The sequence below is a fragment of the Pezoporus occidentalis genome, unplaced genomic scaffold (assembly GCF_034315485.1).
Source record: "Pezoporus occidentalis ecotype Australia unplaced genomic scaffold, CSIRO_AGI_Poc_V1 ctg13, whole genome shotgun sequence".
In the NCBI taxonomy this organism is placed as follows: Eukaryota; Metazoa; Chordata; class Aves; order Psittaciformes; family Psittacidae; genus Pezoporus; species Pezoporus occidentalis.
In genome coordinates this window covers 2,794,677-2,814,509 of record NW_026913103.1, presented here as the reverse complement: position 1 = coordinate 2,814,509, position 19,833 = coordinate 2,794,677, and the positions used below count along the sequence as shown (strand labels likewise).

At 35.6% G+C, this 19,833-nt stretch overlaps 1 protein-coding gene across 7 annotated transcripts in view; it reads right to left on the bottom strand.

Moving 5' to 3' along the window:
* FAM135A (family with sequence similarity 135 member A) overlaps positions 1–19,833 on the bottom strand; it is a 94,702-nt gene that overhangs the window by 21,371 nt on the left and 53,498 nt on the right. For 5 of the 7 annotated variants that reach the window (XM_062608155.1, XM_062608150.1, XM_062608151.1 and 2 more), the window contains 9 exons: positions 19,241–19,367; positions 18,730–18,883; positions 16,214–16,291; positions 13,940–13,989; positions 12,115–12,270; positions 6,065–6,138; positions 5,613–5,767; positions 3,075–5,355; positions 762–922 (listed from right to left, as the gene is read on the bottom strand). In XM_062608155.1, the coding sequence (XP_062464139.1) occupies positions 762–922; positions 3,075–5,355; positions 5,613–5,767; positions 6,065–6,138; positions 12,115–12,270; positions 13,940–13,989; positions 16,214–16,291; positions 18,730–18,883; positions 19,241–19,367 (3,236 nt within the window). Of the gene's footprint in view, positions 1–761; positions 923–3,074; positions 5,356–5,612; positions 5,768–6,064; positions 6,139–12,114; positions 12,271–13,939; positions 13,990–16,213; positions 16,292–18,729; positions 18,884–19,240; positions 19,368–19,833 lie in introns of those variants that run through there. The other 2 variants (XM_062608152.1, XM_062608156.1) reach the window with 2 other exon arrangements.

Sequence of the window (19,833 nt, the reverse complement as noted above, 5' to 3'; positions counted from 1 at the left end):
AGATTTTTATTTAAACCTATTATTAATAGGAAAGAACTTGTATGAACCCACCATTTAATCAGAAAATTCTAACCATATGGGGTTTTCTAAGGCTTAAAATACATGTTTTTTTTTAACACCACGTTTTTTGGCCAACATAAATTTAGTGTCCTTTCTAGGCATGCAACAGCACTTGAACAACTACAGCAGTAAGAAGGAGTACTTCTGTTTTAAAAGCGCTTAATAAAAGCTGCTTTATGCCCTTAGAAATACTCAAACCCCAGATGGGTTGGGTCTTCGGCAGGTGACCCTGCTTTGAGCAGGGGAGTTAGACTAGAGAGTTTCCAGAGATCGCTTTCAACCTCAACCATTCTGCGATTAAATAAAGCCAACTTTTAAAAACTTTATAAACACTTGACTGCATTTTACATATACTAGTTTTTTCCTAACAACATACATATGTTTTATTTTCCCTGACACTGCAGTATTACAAATTTTAATCAAAAGTGGTTTGTTAGTAACTTCATTCTATTCCCATGATATGGACAGATACTATTGCATAAAATGGGTTTAATTGCATAAAGGTTTTGTGGAAGACAAATGTTATATAAGATACTTAATTTAAAAGAACTTATGGAACATATTGTCAAATACAGCCAGATTCCTATTTCCTTCCAGCAAATCTATTTCAGAAGCATTCAGTTCAGGGTTCGAATGACAAACACTAAACCTGACCGTTAATCGAACTGCTATCTCATTCAGTATCACATTTCCCAGCCTACCATCTAGGCCATGGACACAGACTATAAGATGTATTCCTTCTTCTGAGCAGTCATCCTCTTCCATACTGAAATAAGGTATTGAAGAAGCCAGTTTGAAAACATCACTATACATAAATCCAGGAAGTTTAAGTTGCCTCAATTCTTCTTTAGCCTGTAGGAAACTGGAACAAAACCGTATTTATGATAAAGTAACATTTACTATTGACAGACAAATGTAAGGTCTCCTAGAACACTGTTTTATAGTGTTTTTTTACTTTATTTTCTATGTAATTGATATGAAGGAAAATATATTTATCAAACTAGTATCTTCACAAAACAAACCAATTCCTTCTAAATATTTTTTACTGCAGCTTCCTACAGCCCCTTTTCTTCTGTAACAAAATCCATACCCCAAGTTTTACTCTCCTCTCTCCTTTCAACACCTCTACGAACTATGAGGTACTTCTGGAACCGCTGAAGATTCTGGCTTAGCTCTCATCTTCAGCGAGCAACAGCTTTGTTTAAATGTAGTAACAAAATTACAGGAATTGTGACATGCTGGTTGTTCCTTGCATTCCTCCCTTTCTTCTTCTTCCCTTCATTGTTCTTTTTTTTTTTTGTTGTATGACCTCCCTACATAATTAACTGCATATCAGTTTCTCTGCAGCACTTCAGGCTTTATGCTTCCTTACGCTTCTTTCCCTCCTTAATCTGTCTGTTCCACATGATCCCTTCCCAGCATCATGCTGTATGCTATCCATTTCTGTTTTCCCAGCTTTATCTTTAGCTCATTCCCCACTAACTGGCAGGAGCATGCCTCAATGAAGTCAGCCTAAAGAGAAACCACTACAGGCAGCTGGTCTTATCACTCTGCAACAGAAGTTACTTGAGTCTGCACTCCAGGCATCTTTTCTGAACTGAATGTACAAAGGCTGATTCTCTGTGAAGCAGATCACGCCCTCTAGAAATCCCAGTTATCCCATGCTCCAGGAGTCTCTGCTTTCCCCAGGGTCAAGTCCTTGATTTTACTCCAAGCTGCCCCTTTCCTTTATTTTTACAGAACACATGAAATAGCCTCTGCTTTTAATACTTCCATTCTATGCCAGTACCTACTCTCCAGTATTTCAGATACTATTTTTCTGACCACTTCTAAACTGTTTTCTTTTACTGCTAAAAACCTTCTCTCCTGTTCTCAGCTGCTTACCACAAACTATCTGGTCTTTTATCTCTTCTATCTGCTCAGCATTCTTTTTTGTACCTCTCTTCTTAAGCTTTCTTCTCTTCAATAGCAACGTTTTACTTCCTATACAAGACATTAAACTGCTGCTTCCCATGTTCAGTTATCAGCAGGGAGTATCAGCAAGAAGAGGTGAAATCTGGGATCCCTGATGTTCCTCTAAATTGTTACGTTTTGGGTTAAGATTTAAAAATAAGGCCATTACCTTGGCTTGCATTGCACATTTGCTTTACTTCACTAGGTAGATGGAAAACTAGTTACAGACTGGTTTTGGTTTTATGCCTTTAAACTCAAAGTGTATTTTCCTATGCTTGCTATTTTCACAGAATCATCATAGAGTCACAGAATGGTCTGGGTTGGAAAGGACCTTAAAGATCATCCAGTTCCAACTCCCCTGCCATGAGCAGGGACACCTTCCAGTAGACCAGGTTGCTCCAAGCCCCGTCCAACCTGTCCTTGAACACTGCCAGAGATGGTGCAGTCACAGCTTCTCTGGGCAACCTGTGCCAGTGTCTCATCACCTTCACAGTAAAGAATTTTTTCCTAATGTCTAATCTGAATCTAACCTATTTCAGTTTAAAGCCATTCCCTCCATGCCCTTGTAAAAAGTCCCTCTCTAGATTTTTTATAGCCCTCCTTTAGGTACTGCTCTAAAGTCTCCCCAAAGCCTTCTTTTCTTCTGCAGGCCAAACAAGCCCAGCTCCACCTGTCTTCATAGAAGAGGTGCTCCAGTCCTCTTTATAACAGCTTCCATTTCATAAAACACCATCTTTATGGTCAATAGCTATTACAACATCACTTTTCAGTGATACAATTATTTTTTTAAAAAGCAACATATCAGTGAAATGAAAGAAAAATAAAATTGTTTTGGTTTAAGTTTGTCAAACCACATGAAATGACAAGATAACGTTAGAAGGAATTCAGTGCTAATACACTTTCTATCTGACCATCTAAAATGTGGTATTACTGAGCATGCAGAATCCACAAGCACAGTCCTGGGGGCACTCTAAGAGTCTAACAACCCTTATTTTCCTCTTTTTTATGCCATACTAACACAATTTCTAAAAGTAAAAAACTGGTTTAAAACAATCACTTACGCTAACATTTGAGGCTTTGGGGAGCTTTCATACCAGGACACAGCTGAAGCTGAGCTGTAGGATGTGCTGCCTGGCTGTTGTGTAATTGCATCAGATTTATTCCTTGAGGAACAGATAACATTGCAAGGAGAGTCTCTCAGAGAAGAAGGAAAAGACAGACAACCAGGAGTACAGACAGGAGGCATGCTCATTGCGTCTCGCAGAAGCCCACTATCAATCCTTTCAGACCTCAGGCGTCTCTCTTCTGCTGAGCCATGACCCTGGTCAGCACTGGAAGCTCCATCTAATACACTATAGTCTGTTTCTTCATAATATCCGTTTTCAATCATTTCCTGATCATCCTCTTCTTCTTCATCTTGATGGGAAGAGCAAATTATTTGTTTTTCATATGTTTCCTTTTGAGGGCTAACAGGATTGCTGCTGTCCACAGGCCAAATATCTGAAATATCTGTGCTGCTTCGAGACCCAAAATAGTTTTCAACAAGCCCTTGCTTTACCATGTCAGTACTACTGGTTGGAGAAGGATTATCTGTATGAGCTACTGACAGTTCTTCAGTGCTCTCCTTTAGCTCTAAAGGCTCATTACGCTTTCCTTCATTTCTTTTTTCAACCTCGTTCACTGCATTTACAGATGAAGAACCTGAAACAGATGGCTCACCCATACAAGTAATTTCCAAATGCAATTTAACTGTTTCTTCTTTAATGTTAAGATGCCTTTCAATGTCCTGAGAGTCCTTGCAGGCTGTGCCAAGGTCTGCCTGTGGGCTGTAACTTTTCACATGAGTAGATGTATCTTCATCTGAAACAACTAAGTGTAAAAGATCTGCTGTTCCTGAGAGTGAGGAATGTATAGATAGAGTTTTGTTATCCAAGGGCCCTGAAAATACAACACACTGTTGCTGCTGCAAACTGGTGTTTGATTTTGGCAAGTGAGTGGCTCCAAGATCTAATGCTGTTTTACTGTCGCTTAACTGGAGCTCAGGTACAATAGATATCTTTGAATTTTCATCAGGTGACAGCTCGTCATCATCTGAAGGCAGAGAATTTATGGATGTCAGGGATGACTGTATTTCACTTACAGCACTGGTACTCTCAGTGCAATGGCTTTCTATTGTGTTTTTTATAGCACAGTCTGGTTTTAGTAAAAGCTGAGGAAATGCTCTCTCACCATTGTATGCACTTTGCCCTTGAACGTTTTCAAAAACCTGATCAGGGTTGGGGTGGGTTGCAAAAGAACTTGGTTCGCTTTCTATACCTGAATCTGAAAACCTAGAAGAGGCGTATGTCACGCTAACTTCTAGCAATTTAGTCATGTCTCCACCTGCAGAAAGTTGACTTTCTTTTGTAGAAAGGGCAGGCTGATTACTTTTACTTTTTGTCAAGATGTCACTGGTATGTTGGAAGTTTCTTTCATGGACATCTTCCTTTTCAAGCACTGGTTCCTGTTCTCCCAAATTCATTTTATTTCCAGATTCTGAACACTGAATATTGAGTGTCTGCAAATTCTCTCCTTGCACTCCATCTTGTGGAAACTCTGCCCATGATCCAATGTGAACAGTTACTTTCCCCCCTTCATAGGGATTCTTATTACTTGGTTTAACCTCAATTGTCCTGACTCCTGAGGAAGCTGGTTGTCCTCCATGACAACCTTCAAGTGCACCTATGGGTTGTAGAGCACTATCCGTTTGTGCAGTTCCAGAGCCCATCTGGGAGATACTAAGTCTATCAAAACCAGGCACATTTTCACAGTGCACAGGGCTACCTGGACCTCGTTGGACACCTTCACTCTTGGCCGTCTTTTCCTCAGTTCCAGATGGCAAAAATGGAAGCTCTCCTTGACTTATTTGTCTGGTGCATGTCTTTGTATCACAAGGAAATCTACCTAATGTAGGGTCCAGCCCTTCATTAGCATTGTATGAAGGCCTGCCTTCTGAGCTTCTAGAGGCATCTTCCAGTGCTGCACTTTTCAAACATTTGTAGCCTACTAAGACCACAGAGTCCTTAGAGTTCTGTTTCACAACTTTTTTTGTGTTTTCAGGTTTCATTGTTTTCATGAGCTTAGTAACCTTAACTTTGGATTTATTTGCATCTTCATTTTTCCCTTTCAAAGTTTTTGTTAGCATCTTTTCACTTTCTGAATGCCAAATATTGGAGGCACCTCTTATTTTCAGTTCCGGGCTAGTAAAACCAGCTACAAAACCTTCTTCAGCTTCAAATTTATCCAGTTTATTGGACTCTGACCTTGGAAGACTCTGAACTACCAACCAGGGCACATCCAGATCTTTCACCAAAAAAAAGGAAGGGGGGAAAAGAAGAAAAAAAAAAGAAAAAGGACTGTTTATAACAAGATTATGCAGGTAACTGAAGCTATAAGACACTAGTCATTACAGAACTCTACACATCCTTAAAACTCAAACTAAAGAAAATTTTCCTAGCAAATAAAAAGCTTTAAAGCCAACAAGAAATGCAAAGAAAAATACTCAGGTTTTACTTTTTTTTTTGTTTGTTTCTTCAAAAAGAAACACACTGTATGTTTACCTTCAGTAATTGAATCTAAATATCGATCTTCAAATATTATAGGCAAGGAGTTCATATCTCCATCTAGTTCACTGCATTCAATAGGGAGGGGTGGAAGAGAACTGCAGAAGGAAGTGTTTTTGATAGCTGCACACATCTGTAGATGACTCTGAGCACTGAAAAAAAAGGAAGTAGTCCTACATGAAAAAAACAGAACTATTTGGTTTTACATTAAGAGAAATTAGCAGTAGTTTCGTTCACTTTAGTGGAAGCTTTTCTACTAATTAATTATCTGATAGCTATAATAGTTCTTTAACACCTTCTTATGTAACTTTCACTAAAAATTTCAGATCTCAATTTAGAACATAAGTTTCTCTTGACATTGTTATGTAAGAATTTTTGCAAGACAGTACTTCTACACAACAACAGCTACAGAATAATGCTACATACTGTGCACTTCAAAGGCTACTCACTGTAGTTCTTGATAAGCAAGGGCAGCTTGCCTAGGATGCTCAAGACAAAAGAATGCTTCTGCAAATCTGCGCACCTGTAAGATCCAAATAAAGTCAGAGCTTGTTTTATGTTACACACAATTTCTGAAACCCCAGCAGCATTCCTACACATTATTAACTTGTATGTATTTATACAATATACGACAGTTACTTTTCAAAAAAACATTCAGCCTGAGTGGGAGGGAAGAGGATGCCACAGACAAGACTAGTGACTGAGATGTGTATTTTGTACACTGGGACTGAGGGGAATTGTATTAGATTCAGCTGCTTACTGACAGCTTGACTACCAAGAAATCAATTATCCAAATCGGGATCATCTGAAACAATAACACACAAGAATATTAAATTTCTATAAGAAGGGAAAGACTGATGTGCACTTCTGAATGTGTTTGAGGATTACCTTTAGAAGTAGAAACCCATTAGGTACTCTGCAGTCTCAGATACAGAGGTATGTGTTTCAAACTTCTCACAGTAAACTACTGTGCAAAAAAAATCTTTTGTTTCTAAAGATTTCACATGCACATTTCAAAGACAGTAACAAAATGTATGCTGCTTACAAGCACTGTAGTCAAGACTTAATTGTACGCCTGAAGTAAATAAACCATACAATACTGAAATAGTATTTTGTAACATAGGGGAATGTATTTTTTAATCAGCAAATAGTGTGAATTATACAGCAATTTACTACAAATAAAAACATAATGAAAGTATTGAAAATGCAGCATCTAGAAACATAAAAATTAGTTTTGCAAGATGAGATTTCTCACATACCTGATGTTACATAAAACAATTCAAATCTAGATGCATTTTTAGAATTTTTATTTTTGCAACTGCCCAATTACATGCATAAAAAGAAAAACCAATGTGCTGTACAATGGCTGCTGGCAACTGCTTGTGCACTAACTTTGGCATAAACATCAATTTGTTTATATTAATTAAATCAAAATTTCTATCCCACTTTGGATACCATATATGTAGCTAATCTACTTAATTTATGTACCAACCACTTACTGGCCCCCTACTCCTTTATTTCTCCATTATACTCTTGGTCTTCCTCTTAAGTTACCTATTTCCCAAACAGATCATGAGTTTGCAGTGTACCTGGCAGACTCAGTTCAGCCCCCCCAGCTCTTTCACTTCACTCAGAGCTGCAGCCAGCATCCACATCCACCCTGAGCACAGACACGGCACTAGAAAAATCCAGTGGTTTACCTGCCGAACAGCAGTCCTTCAGGACCACATTAACTTCTGTTCACAGATAAGCACTTGCAGGGGAGTTAGTTTTCCCTCCTGATACACTGCCCAGTATACATTTAAAGGGTACTGTATGGATTGGATGAAGATTTATGTTCTGTAGCTTCCACTTTTTCCTATTTTTTATCTTGGTAGAAGAAAAACTCAGAAAAAAAAATGCTCCACAGTGCATAAGAAAAAAACCCAAGCCCAAATCACAAACATTAATTCTCCAATCTCTAACCTGCAATAGAAACTGAAAGCCCTGTCCCACCCTCCCAGAATTCAATCTACTGTATTATATGAAGCTAATCTCAGTCATAACATCATCTCTGACTAGTTATGGAAAAGTAAAAACACTACAAATATGATACTTTCTTGAAAATGCAACTTCCACTCAGCAGTGAGCAGACACAAAGATGTGTCTGCTTTCCTTCAGAAATCACAATAGGGTTAATGCATACAGATATGGTGTCAGAACTGGTGCTCCTACGCATTCCTCTACATTTTCCCAGCTGACTTCCCTGAACAGACGTTTCTCTTCCAAATACATTATTTTGTCAGAACTAATTCCCAATCTTTCTCCCAGGAAGAGAGGACTGTTGCACAATAGACTTGGAGAAAATTTTACAGGTTAAAATCTAGATTTAAGAACAACTGATCATGGAGAGTGGACTGGTTATCATTCTAAACTAAGCAATTTTAAAATTAATTAAAGATCATAATCGATCAGGTAACAGGAAGTAAAACAGTAACAGGAATATTGCCCGATTAGTACCTGTACTTGGCTTAAATCCAGAGAAGAGCATAAAGTCGTTTCCCAGGATTCAAGCCAGGTAGTTTTGACTTTAGATGCGAGCAATCACTTTATCACAGAAAGCAAATGGAGTTATATGGAGACTAGATCTTTAGAATTCTGCTACTCTCTCAAACAGAAAAAGGAAGATGCTTTTTTTTTTTGTTTGCAGTAAATCCTGTTCATAATTGCTTAAGTAATTCCAGTGTTTTTGAAGAAAATCTGATTACCAGCTCTAGACAGCTCTTAATACAACAGCAATGGTATAAAACTAGCCAAAAACAAACTCTGAAAGCCCCATAAATCAATATTAAGGAGACAAAAAAACACCAAACCAACAGTAGTTTATTACATTTAATCAGTGCTTAACTACTGGAAGGACCAAGGCATTTGCTGGCACAATGTTAAACAGGCTCTGCAGAACCAGAATGACTACCAGCTGGGTGACATTGACTGAGGCACTACCAATTTGGGATGACTCCAGAGTGACTCTGCAGGAGGAAATTGTATCCACTATCCTAGTCCCTACAGACTTACCCAAATTATGTTTTTTATGGTCCTTCCAGTGTAAATAAGAGAAAAATTTTTACAGAAAACCTGCCATGGAATATATTGAGGCCCTGCACATTTATGTGTAACAGTCTGAGATCTTATTTCTCAGTTCTCCTATTTTATGACTAATCCAACTGAAAGAAATCATTTTGGAAGATCATGTTCAGACCCACCAGAAGATGTCACTATAGAACAAAGAGGTGAACTAGTGTTAGTGTGCAAACTTTCTGTAATATAAAAAACCATACTCTTAAGTATTTTTTTTCAGTAAAACACAGCTTTAAAACCTTGTCGGTGCGATAATGTGGTCGACAGATGTTCTAGGATACCTAAAATGTTATTGTTTTTTTAATGTAGTGCTCAATATTCATAGTATTTGAAAATAGTTTAAATACTTAAGTAAACAAGTAAAAATAAGTGTTTAAAATAGTAATTTTAAATACTTAAACATGTTATTTCATTATAACTCTATTTTCTAACAATACTTCAGCAGCTATACTTGATTTATAAGCATCCATACAAAGAGGGTGAAAGCAATTTACCAAATAGAGATGACAGACATTTCTAGGGGTACTTTAACACAAATACCTAAACCAGTCAGGTTAATGACTTTCTAAAAGGGTTCATTTATCTTAGATTAATACTTCCCTGGAGATAAATTTACAGTGGAGAGTGTAGTCTGGAAATACTGCAAGATGAAAAGGTAAAATAAAAAAGAGATTTAGCATCCAGTGGCAAACACATCAGAGTATTAGTTTCCAAAATAAAAAGGATTATTTATAACAGTTTTGTATAGTACCAAACTCTTATTCTACAAAGGACAGATACTTTCTCAAGGGGAGAATTAGTAGGTCACCTCTCAAATCTCAAATACGTTCAGTAACCAGAAAGCATGCGTCATTTGATACGTGCAGATAATGCCTCTGGTGAAACATGATCATTGTAGGTTTCCCAAACGAAGTTCGTACGAACTCTCGGAATATAAATTCTCAAGAGATTATTAATACAAATTACAATTAAGCTAAGCACTGCAAAACAGAATCCACAGTCAACAACTGAGCATGCTCTTAGAAGAGTCCAGGCTCAAATTTACCATCTCTTTAACTTCAAGGTTTACTGAAGTTTATGGACTGCTGGCTCCTGCTCTACTGCCATGCGGCAAGTCCAGTGGAGCTATGGTTTATTATATGAATTTATTTGCATATATTTGCAAAGTATTTACACAAGCTCTTCACATCTTGGAGAACAGAAAACAAGTGTCACATTTGTTAAACAATTTTACAAATTGTAAAATTAAGTACCGTCACATTGCTGGTTCTAAGTTAGCTCAGGTAAAATTTCCTTCCCAATGCCATCTTATTCAGTTCTTAAAGAGTCAGCCTGTTTGCTCTTTGCTATCAGCCCTAAATAAAAAGGTAATTGTAAGATTTCCCATGTCCTGCATCTCCTTTTCACTCTCTGATGTTTGGGTAGATAATGAAGTATCCAGTAACTGCAGAACTCAGTAAGAAATAGCAATCAGGCACTTCTTTGAAAAAGTAAACAAGCTTTTCAGTTACAAGAGAGATTACCCCTGAGCTCAAGTTAGGAAAGTTTATTTATGCATAGTGACAGATAACAGAAGAAGTGGGCATAATAGAAACTTGAAAGGGAAAAAAAGGCAGGCATGAAATTGAATTCTACCTTTTTTTTTTTTTTTAATTTATTTAAGAAGGAGGAAGCGAACCCTTATTCGAATTTTGTGCAAACTGAAAAGCATCACTGAAATACTTTGAATATGTGCAACATCCCAATTCACACAGTATAACCAACTATTTTGATTTATACTCCCTAAAATAAAATACATAAAAATAAAAAATTAAAAAACCAATGGTAGTAAAATTCAATAAATAAGTTATTTTAGAGCTAGAGAGAATTATTCCAACACAGATTTTAAAAGGAACCACATTTAAGAAGCTAAATACATCATAAAAACACCAATACTGAAGCAGTAGAAATAAAAATATTAATACTTCTTTTGGTTTTACTAAATAAATACTTGAGCAAACACTAACATGCAAGCAGTTGAATGCAAGTTCAGGCTAAGTGAAACAGAATTCTTGGTCCATACACCTTCTACCAGTTAAGTGGAAAGGTTCCAGAATTCACATGAAAAGCAAAGAAAGGTGAGCTTCATAGATAGCCAGTACAATGATTATGCCCTCTTCCGGTTAGCACATCTAACAAATAAGCCTTGTGCTCTTCCTGAGAGATTCCATTTATTCTCCAAAATAGGACATTTCCACAACCATGATTCCCTAATTAAATGTGATTTATCAAGTCTGCACATAAGACCACAAAGTATCCTTCATACGCTTCCCTCCAGAACTAGAAGAGAAACGGTTTTGATGGAAGTGACAGAAATGCTGATGAGACAAATCAAATCTTCGAGAGCTAAGGCCTTAAGACAGACTTTGTTCTGGATTGAGACTATTACGAAGCACTGATAATGTCTATTTTTATTAACCAGACCTTCTATTCTGTAACGTGAAACAAAGGCACAGGTTGTGAAGTCAGACAGTAACAATGTCAGACCAGCCAAAGATCAAGCTGTACGTCTGATGAATAGGGGTGGTGGGTGTCATTGTTTATCTCTTTTTATTTTAATGAATCGTACTCTCTGAAAACTTTAGAATGTCAGGTTTCTTCAAATCCTTGCCCACAGAAGAATGGACAGAAAACACATTCACTGGAAAGTAAGAGTAACGCTTTAGCTCATATCTGAAAATATTTCACTACTGGAACAAGCATTGCTGTGTTTTTGCACGTAAAAAGCCCACAGCAACTGTATATGCATATACACAGATCAACTGTGTGTGCAGGTACACACTGTATGTATGCTTTTATACATATATATACATACTTACATGCCAGATAATTTCTAATACATATCTTCTTTTTTAAAAATCCCACTTGAGAGACTTTTCAGAGCTTATGAACATTATAAATTCTTAATTCAGAAGGAAAGTACGCTGTGTTTTATGATGGAAGCAGGTAGCCTAAATACAGTAGGGAAGTAAAATGTAGGGTGGGAGCCACACAAGGCATACCTCCTACAGAAAAATACATCATTCTGCACAATTACATCTTACTCCACAGACTGCAATTTGCCTTCTGAATTGCATTTCTTATTCAAAAGATGAATGAATTAGTTGGTTTGTAAACATAAATAATGTATTTTATGCATTGTATTTCAAGAATAAGCTCTAACAACATGATACACAAGCAACATATGCAATACGACAGCTCCCTTTATGATTCCAACTAGCTCTCCCAAATAAAACTAGAAATATTAGAACCTGGAGTCTCATTTTGATATACATTTCCACACAATGGGTCACAGTAAGAGTATGAGTATCCCAGAGGTCTTAAAGACAGAGTCAATACTTACTCTTAAAGTGTGATGCTCTTGTGCTAGTAATACTGTGACCTCCTCTTGTAAGGTAATGACCTCCAGAAATTGCCCCCAGAGAGCCATCAGAAGTGAGCAAAGCTGAGCAAGATTCATATTTATAAGTTCTGCCAGTTCATCAGGATTTTCCATTTTCTAAAGTCAGGAAAAAATATTTACATCACTAACAGATGAGACCATAATGTACTGACAAGAATCATAAAAAGGTTACTTTATCTCAGTGAGAATTTCAATTTAAAAAATAACTTTCAAATGAGAATTGCTTTGCCCAAGTATCAGAATTGAATTAACCTGTGATACAACACTAGTAGATTATTTTAAGTTGTGTTAAGTATTATCCAGTTGTCTTTCAGAATTAGGACTCTTGACCTTAAATTAATGCACAATTCAATTGTGCAACAGTAACTGAGTTATAACAGTTGCGTTTTCTAACATGCAGTGTGCCTGAAAGGAAAAGGAATCAGTAAACAGAAAATCTATACTCACTGTGTTAGTACAGCTTTGATACAATAGTAGAAGTTTAAAAGACATATCTCCAACAGTCCCAACTCACAATAACATTTATATGGTGCTATATATCTACATATACTTTAAGCATAATCAGTGTTATAGTACCGGCTTCCTAGAAACAGATCACACCAAGACAAACTCAGTGTGAAACACTGAAACAAGGTTTTCTTTATTAACAACGTACTGTAATACTTTGCTATGGTCCCACAGCAGTCAATCGTAGCCTGACAGGGGTATGTTCCCTGCGATTACAAAAAAACACCGTTTTTCAGAAACATACTGCTGGCATATAAGACACTGAGGCAAAGGGTTTAAAAAGTAAAGACAGCAAAGACTGACTACCTGGCAATATTAAGAGCAAGTAGGAAAAGACAGCAAACATTGAAATACCAACTTAGCAGATGACAGAGGAAATAAAAGGAATTTTTTATGAGAACTGCACAAAAGAAGAGAATGGAGAAAAGGGAAACAGTATGAACATACTTTACCAAGCTAAGGGAGTAACAGAAGAATGTACACATACTAAAGTAAGATTATTAGTTGGCCATAGAGAGAGCTAACTGCTAGCTTTGTCTGCAGATACTAATGATATCCTTTTAAAGACAACATTACATTTCCTTGAAGTTATACTACTACTACAGTAATGAAAATTAAGCCTGATGTTCAACAGCCAGGCAGATGGCCCACTAGCCAGCAAAGCAGGGACAATCTTTCAAAAAAGTTTTAAAACCTGTGGTTTAAACTCTGCTGTGACAAGGAAATTAGCTATTCACTGGGGCTAGTTCTGACTAAGGAGAGAGCTGGGGAGATTCTCCATTGGAATTCAAAACAGACAGTTTTTCCTTGCAAATGGAGGAAAACAGAACGAGACAGCACCAGGACAAATGCTTCCGGGTGAGGGGATCACTTGAGGAATCTGCTTTTGTACAACTTACTACTACTGCTTGATCTTCTAACATTGTTATTTAATACCATCAAAACCAAAGAATTCGAATTCTAAATGTAGAAAATTAAAAATTTTATTTTAATACAAGTAATCCACCTTTCTATAAGCTTCAGTTTCATGATATACAAAGGCTACCATGGCTACTACTGACACACCAAGCCACCAGATCAATAGTTAAGTTTCAGAGTCAGTTGAGCTATTCTCTTTGAATAAGAAAACGTTGAAATGTGTTGGCAAAACCCATATAGAATGTAATCACTGAAACAAACAGTTTACTTCCAAGTAGCACATGAAATGAGCATACTCTGTACTTATTTCACTTAGTTAATACATGAAAAAACCCTGTACCTTTACTTCTTCACACAATTCTGTAAGACGAACTTCTACATCTATGTTTTCTGGAAAGATGAGAAGACATATCCATGAAACATGTATTTTCCAATTTGCAGAGTAAAACCAATTATCCCACAAAATAATTTTAAAACAGGAAAATGAACCCATCAAATAAAACTCGAAGCTGCAATAAATGCTACAGTCAACTTTAAATCAAGTAAATTATAAACTCCCATTAAAATAATTTCTTAGCAATTTCTGAGATTGAGGATAGAATTGATTAAAAAAAAGGGTTGCAATTGAGTATTACTCATGATCCCTTGTCAAGAACACCAATTTTTCATTCAAAATTATACCTGAAAACACTCTTATTTAGATGATACAGCTTGCAGATTATGCATTGACAGCTGCTCAGCTATGCAGCAGCAATGTCATTGTTCACAACCAAGGTAATGCAATTCCTCATCTACCTCTGATTTTCCAGAGATACCCTATGCCAAAACCATTTTTCTGCAGGTGTATTATTTACCTGATTCGATAGCTACATTAATATTAATACAATTCTTTAATTGTTTGAGGAATCATGTTTTAGTCAAATAAAACTGTTCTTTAATTGACCTTTCTCTCAACAGGTCAATGTTAAGAACAAATCAATCTTCCATGATATGGCAGCTTAAACTCAGTATGAAGCTCGAATGACTTATATATAAAGAAAACAGATTTCTTCTTTCATGCAAGATGTTTTTCCTTGTTAATCATTCCTAGTCTACTTAAGGGAATCTAATTAATCAAAAAATTTAGTCCTATGTTTTGATTTCCTTCTATATGAAGGGAACACTTTATAAACCCTAAAATTGTCTGAAACAACTATTTCTGAAGGACAGTATTAAGGAAAAAAAACCCTACAATATTTCTTGAAAACATACATGAACAAAACATGCCTTGAAATCCACAACAATAAATCTAGGATACAGATAATAAACATGGGCTTACAGAATGGCAACAGGGTGATACTCAACTTGTCTTCCAATGATACCACCTAGATTTGGTAAGTATATGTTGATTTTCAACTAATTGCATCCATTACACTTAATTTGTTTGGCATTAAGTTTAAATCTAATTCACACAACTCAAAGTTCTGAGAAAATATGCAAACTGAAGAAATGCATTAAGTTCTCAGAAACAATTTTAGAACTGTTTTTGAAAGAAACTACATACACCTCTGTTAGCTGAACAGTACATCATGTACTAACTTTTCTGAAAGATATGTATTTATAAATATTCTGAAAATATATGAAAACAGTTTGATATGATACTACTTTTGGTGAGTTTATGGCCACACGAATTTTAACAATAGTGAAAATATCATTTGCTTTATGGTTTACATTAGTGAAAGTAAATGTTTACTTATGAGACACAATACTGATTACTTATCTTGTTCAAAGCCTATCCTCAGTTGCATTGTGACAAAACTTTAAAACTTAAGTCTAAAATTATTATGGAAAAATCCCAAACTATCATGTTATATATAAAAAAATAATAATAAAATAATAGAGGCAATACAAGACAAAAGGAAATTAACCATAACATTCTACAGCAATAATGTTTATGCAGCAAATATCTGATGCAATATTGCTGGTTCTGCTACAGACCAGTTTTATCTTTTTTTTAAAAACAAAACCAAAATATAAATTATTAAGCTGGTGATCTAATATGAGACTGTACTGCCATTTTATTCTTTTCCCATCACAAACTTCCTTGTGCTTAAAAACAACACTGTCATCTTTTGTCCAGGCCGACACTGACACTCTCCAAAGGGAAAATTGGCAATTTAGATACAGACAAATTCATGTTAAACTTTGAAAATGTCTTGTGTAGTGTTTGGAAGAATCAAGCCTTGAGATACCAGAAGCAACTTGAAAGAATTCTCAGGAAGAAAAGGTATTAGTCTTTAATAATCTAAAAAATCTGCGTGTGATGTAAAACTTTAATAATTAGCTATTTTATTTAAATGGTAACAACTGACTGACCTCTTTAATCATTTTTGTTTAGGACAACACTAAATCAAAAACCAGTAATAATTTCTCATTTTTATTATCTATATTCAGCCTAGAAATAAGCAGCTCAATTCTGCAGACTTCATAAGAGTTCAATATATGTTCACTCTGGCCAAATAGTGAAATAGTGCTCCTGTTTAGAAAATAATGTAATATTTTATATTATAAGAATATAGTATTTTATAGTATTAATAAAAGCTGAGGGGTTATATCACCTGCTTTGAAAACATACCTAGGTAGGCGTCTCTCTGGGTTCGTGGATATTTTCTTCTGAGAAGGCGTTCATAAAGGACCTGCATGCTGGCCTTGGCTAGTTATAGGGATTGCACACACATGGCTAGTTACTACACTCCTTTTTTCATCTGAGATTTATTATTTGCCTTAAAGTTAGTAAAAAAGCTTATTGCTAGCCTAGCAATTAGTGCAGTTAGATCAGTACATGAAAGCATATAATTTTAGTGTAGTTTCTAGATTAGAACACTTGTGATATACATTGAGCTAGCATATTTTATTTCCTGAAACCAGTAATACTTAAATGCTCAATTATACTTATGGAGTCCCACAGTTGTCTGCACATGCTTCTGCAAAATCACTGTGTTGTGTTAAAATTATATAACAGAGCAACAGCAAAGCAAATAGAAGAAACAAAATTAAAGAGGTAATAATTTAATTTAAAAGAAAAAGTGATGATTCTGGGATTTAAACAGGACTTCAAACATTTTTTCTGCAAAGCGCATTTAAACTTCAGACATAGATCTCCACTATAAAACATTCATTTATTTTAAAAATAAAAAATAAATGCAAATGACAACTGTGTACTTTGTGAAGTGCGAAGATCTTCAGTTTCTTTGCAGACATCACAGAAACACAGCTTTTACATTTTAATGTTGATGAATTTTAGAAAAATTAGCATTAATGGAAGGCATTAGTTATTTTTCATGAAAAGTAGCTGAATTTTTACATTATTAGTTCTTTTTGTTCTACCAATTGTCCCAATCAATGTATATAAAAATTAACTGAAATAAATTAAACAGATTTACAAATAAGAAAACAAAGTAGTTCTAGCAGAGACTTAAAAAGAAATAAAAACTCCACAAGAAACAAACCGTCAGCAAAATACGTACAATGAATGTTAAATGTCAGTAATGATTTTCTCCTCATGTATTTATTTTGAGCATTGCTGTTCAAGCTTACATTTCTAAAGGTAAGCTAAATTACCCACAGAAATGACAAAAGGTGTGACTCAAGTTCACTGAAGCGTACAAAAATGGTTTTGGTGACTTCAATGAAGTTTGAAAGATACAATCCAACTATGAAAATCAATGGCTGGCTTTTTTCTGTTATAGATAGATTTTGTAGGAACGTTTTAGGGGAATTGAAGGTCCTATCTGAAACACCAAAGTATCAAGATTTAGTGCACGCCTAGCCTTACAACAACAGTGCCACTAGACTCTATTTCGGAAAAAACACATTTTATCCCTAAAAGGAAGTTTAAGAGTTGAGTCATTCCTTTAACAGGGTGCTCCTCTCCATATCTAGATTAAGATAACTGACACAGAAATACTTTTTGCACTGTAACTGTAGCAGTATTTTTGCTTCTATAAAGAAAAAGCCTCAGCTTTTGGTATTTTTCTATGCTCAGATTTGTAATGCACTCCCTCCCTCATTTTTTTGGTAATAGCTTTGTGTTTTGTAATATACAAGTGAAACATTTTTTTTGTTTGAATCACTAACTGACTGCATCATATTTTTAAAATAGCTTTCATATCTCAATTTCCAACATTATTGCTTCATAATGCTTAGTTTTGACACTGGTAAAATTAACCAATACCAAAATAAATGCTGTCTGAAATCAATGTAAAGTCCGAAAGACCTATTTTTCAGATTTAAATAGAACTTTACATGACGAAAAATATGTAAGGTTGATGAGGAGAAAGTTTAAATCATCCTTTATAATGCTAACGTTTTTTTCTTTTTGACTTCCACTCCTCTCTTAGTTCACAAGTTGAGGCTAAGCTCTCTAATATACCTGCACTCTACAGAAATGTAATGGACATTTCTATACATTTAATGTAGCAATTTTACAGTTACTTCTAAGAAATGTAGTTACTGGAAGTCTTATTTGCCACAGAACTTGTTTTTTTCTATGAGACTGCCCTGTAAGAGTTTAATTTTAACTTCACTGAAGAAATAGCTTCTCTGAAACTGTATTTTAACTACTCAGTTTTATAGAAACAGTTCTTGTCTATTCAAATATTTTCCTAATTCTTAGGTAACTAAGGCTGCCTCAAAGTTACATTAAAAACTGAGCCAGCAGCAATTTTTTCTTGTAGGTCTTTTTTAAGGTAAGTTTCCATTACAATATTCTTTTCAAATCAAAGCTTACAGAGTTCCAATTTTTATACAGATATACAATGTTTCCATATAAAAACCAAACAAGTACAGCATGCTACTCAGATTAAAAATTTCTCTTTCTCACCACTAACCACAGTGATTTGAAATAACAGGGTAAATCAAGACCAACAAGAAAATATTTGCATAAAATCAGGCTGCTATCTCCTCATTTTATTAGTAATGTTGACAGTACTTGATTCTTTTCTTTAAAAAAAGTTATTAATTCCAGCTCAGCTCAAGCAAAAAGATTTTAGATCTACAAGATATATGAAATCAATGCCAGCTTAATCTAGAAGAGTGGTATTTTTAATAAACATTGACAGAAAGTGATGCATTTTATTACGTTCTACATACCCAGTTCAATGCGATGAGAAGAGGGGAGCTCCTTTGTTATCATAACAAAATAGCTATGTAATCCTTTGAAAGCAAGCAGCAAACTGGCACAAAGCGTGTAGTGGAAATTATAAGCATGGCTGAGAAAAGATTCTGAAACAACAAAACTGCAACCCTAAAAAAAGAAGATAGATAAGGCTCACATTAATTTTGTATAATACATGAAGTGTTAACAGAATAACTAAAGAGACAGATAAGCAAATTGCCTCTTTTCACAAACCTCATCCATATTTTTGTGATTTTCAATGGACTGCAATATGTTAAATAATAGGTTAAACACTTAATATGGTAAGCTTTCATCTACGTGTTTCTGAGCATGTAACACTGGCTTTTGGAACAACTGTCATTTCCGATATCAAATGGCAAACCAGAGTAACTCCAAGAAAGTTCATTCTTTATCAAGTAATATTTCTGCAGAATAGAAAACTCACACTGCCCATACAAAGAAAATATTAAACTGATACACTCTTACATCTGCTGATAACTGTTTTGTGTAGTTATTGCCGAAGACCACACTTTCAAGAGAAGGAATCACAGAGTCCCTGTTTTGCGCTGGTGCATTCCTGTTCAACCATGTATTCTTCACTGGGCGAGGAAAACTGCAAAAAAGCACAAATGAACCAGTAATTTCAACATACTATATGTCACAAAACTATCATACTTAAACACATTCTTGACTTTTCTTGAAAGGTAGTATAAACAAGGACCCTCAGTATAATCCTGAAAGCTCCTAGCATGGTTGGCTGCCCATTTAAAAGTCTTCAGGATGGCCCAGATACCTCAGTTAAGTTTCTGGTGCTTGCACTGGGGGAGCAGCGCTTTTGAAACAGTTTTCTTCAAAGCAAGTCTCCAGCTAGTTGGAGAAATGTAAGAAATTATTACCCTCAACTGTTCTGTTGCCATCTCTCACCATGAAGGTCAGCAGACTTTGTGTCAGGAGACTCTGTGCCAGTTCTTCCTCATCATTTCCAATGCAAACTTCATCTAATTGAAACGATAAAATTGAAGCAGTAGCAAGCAGCTGGAAAGCTGTCACACAAACTACTGCTGGTGTTTTCCTACAGG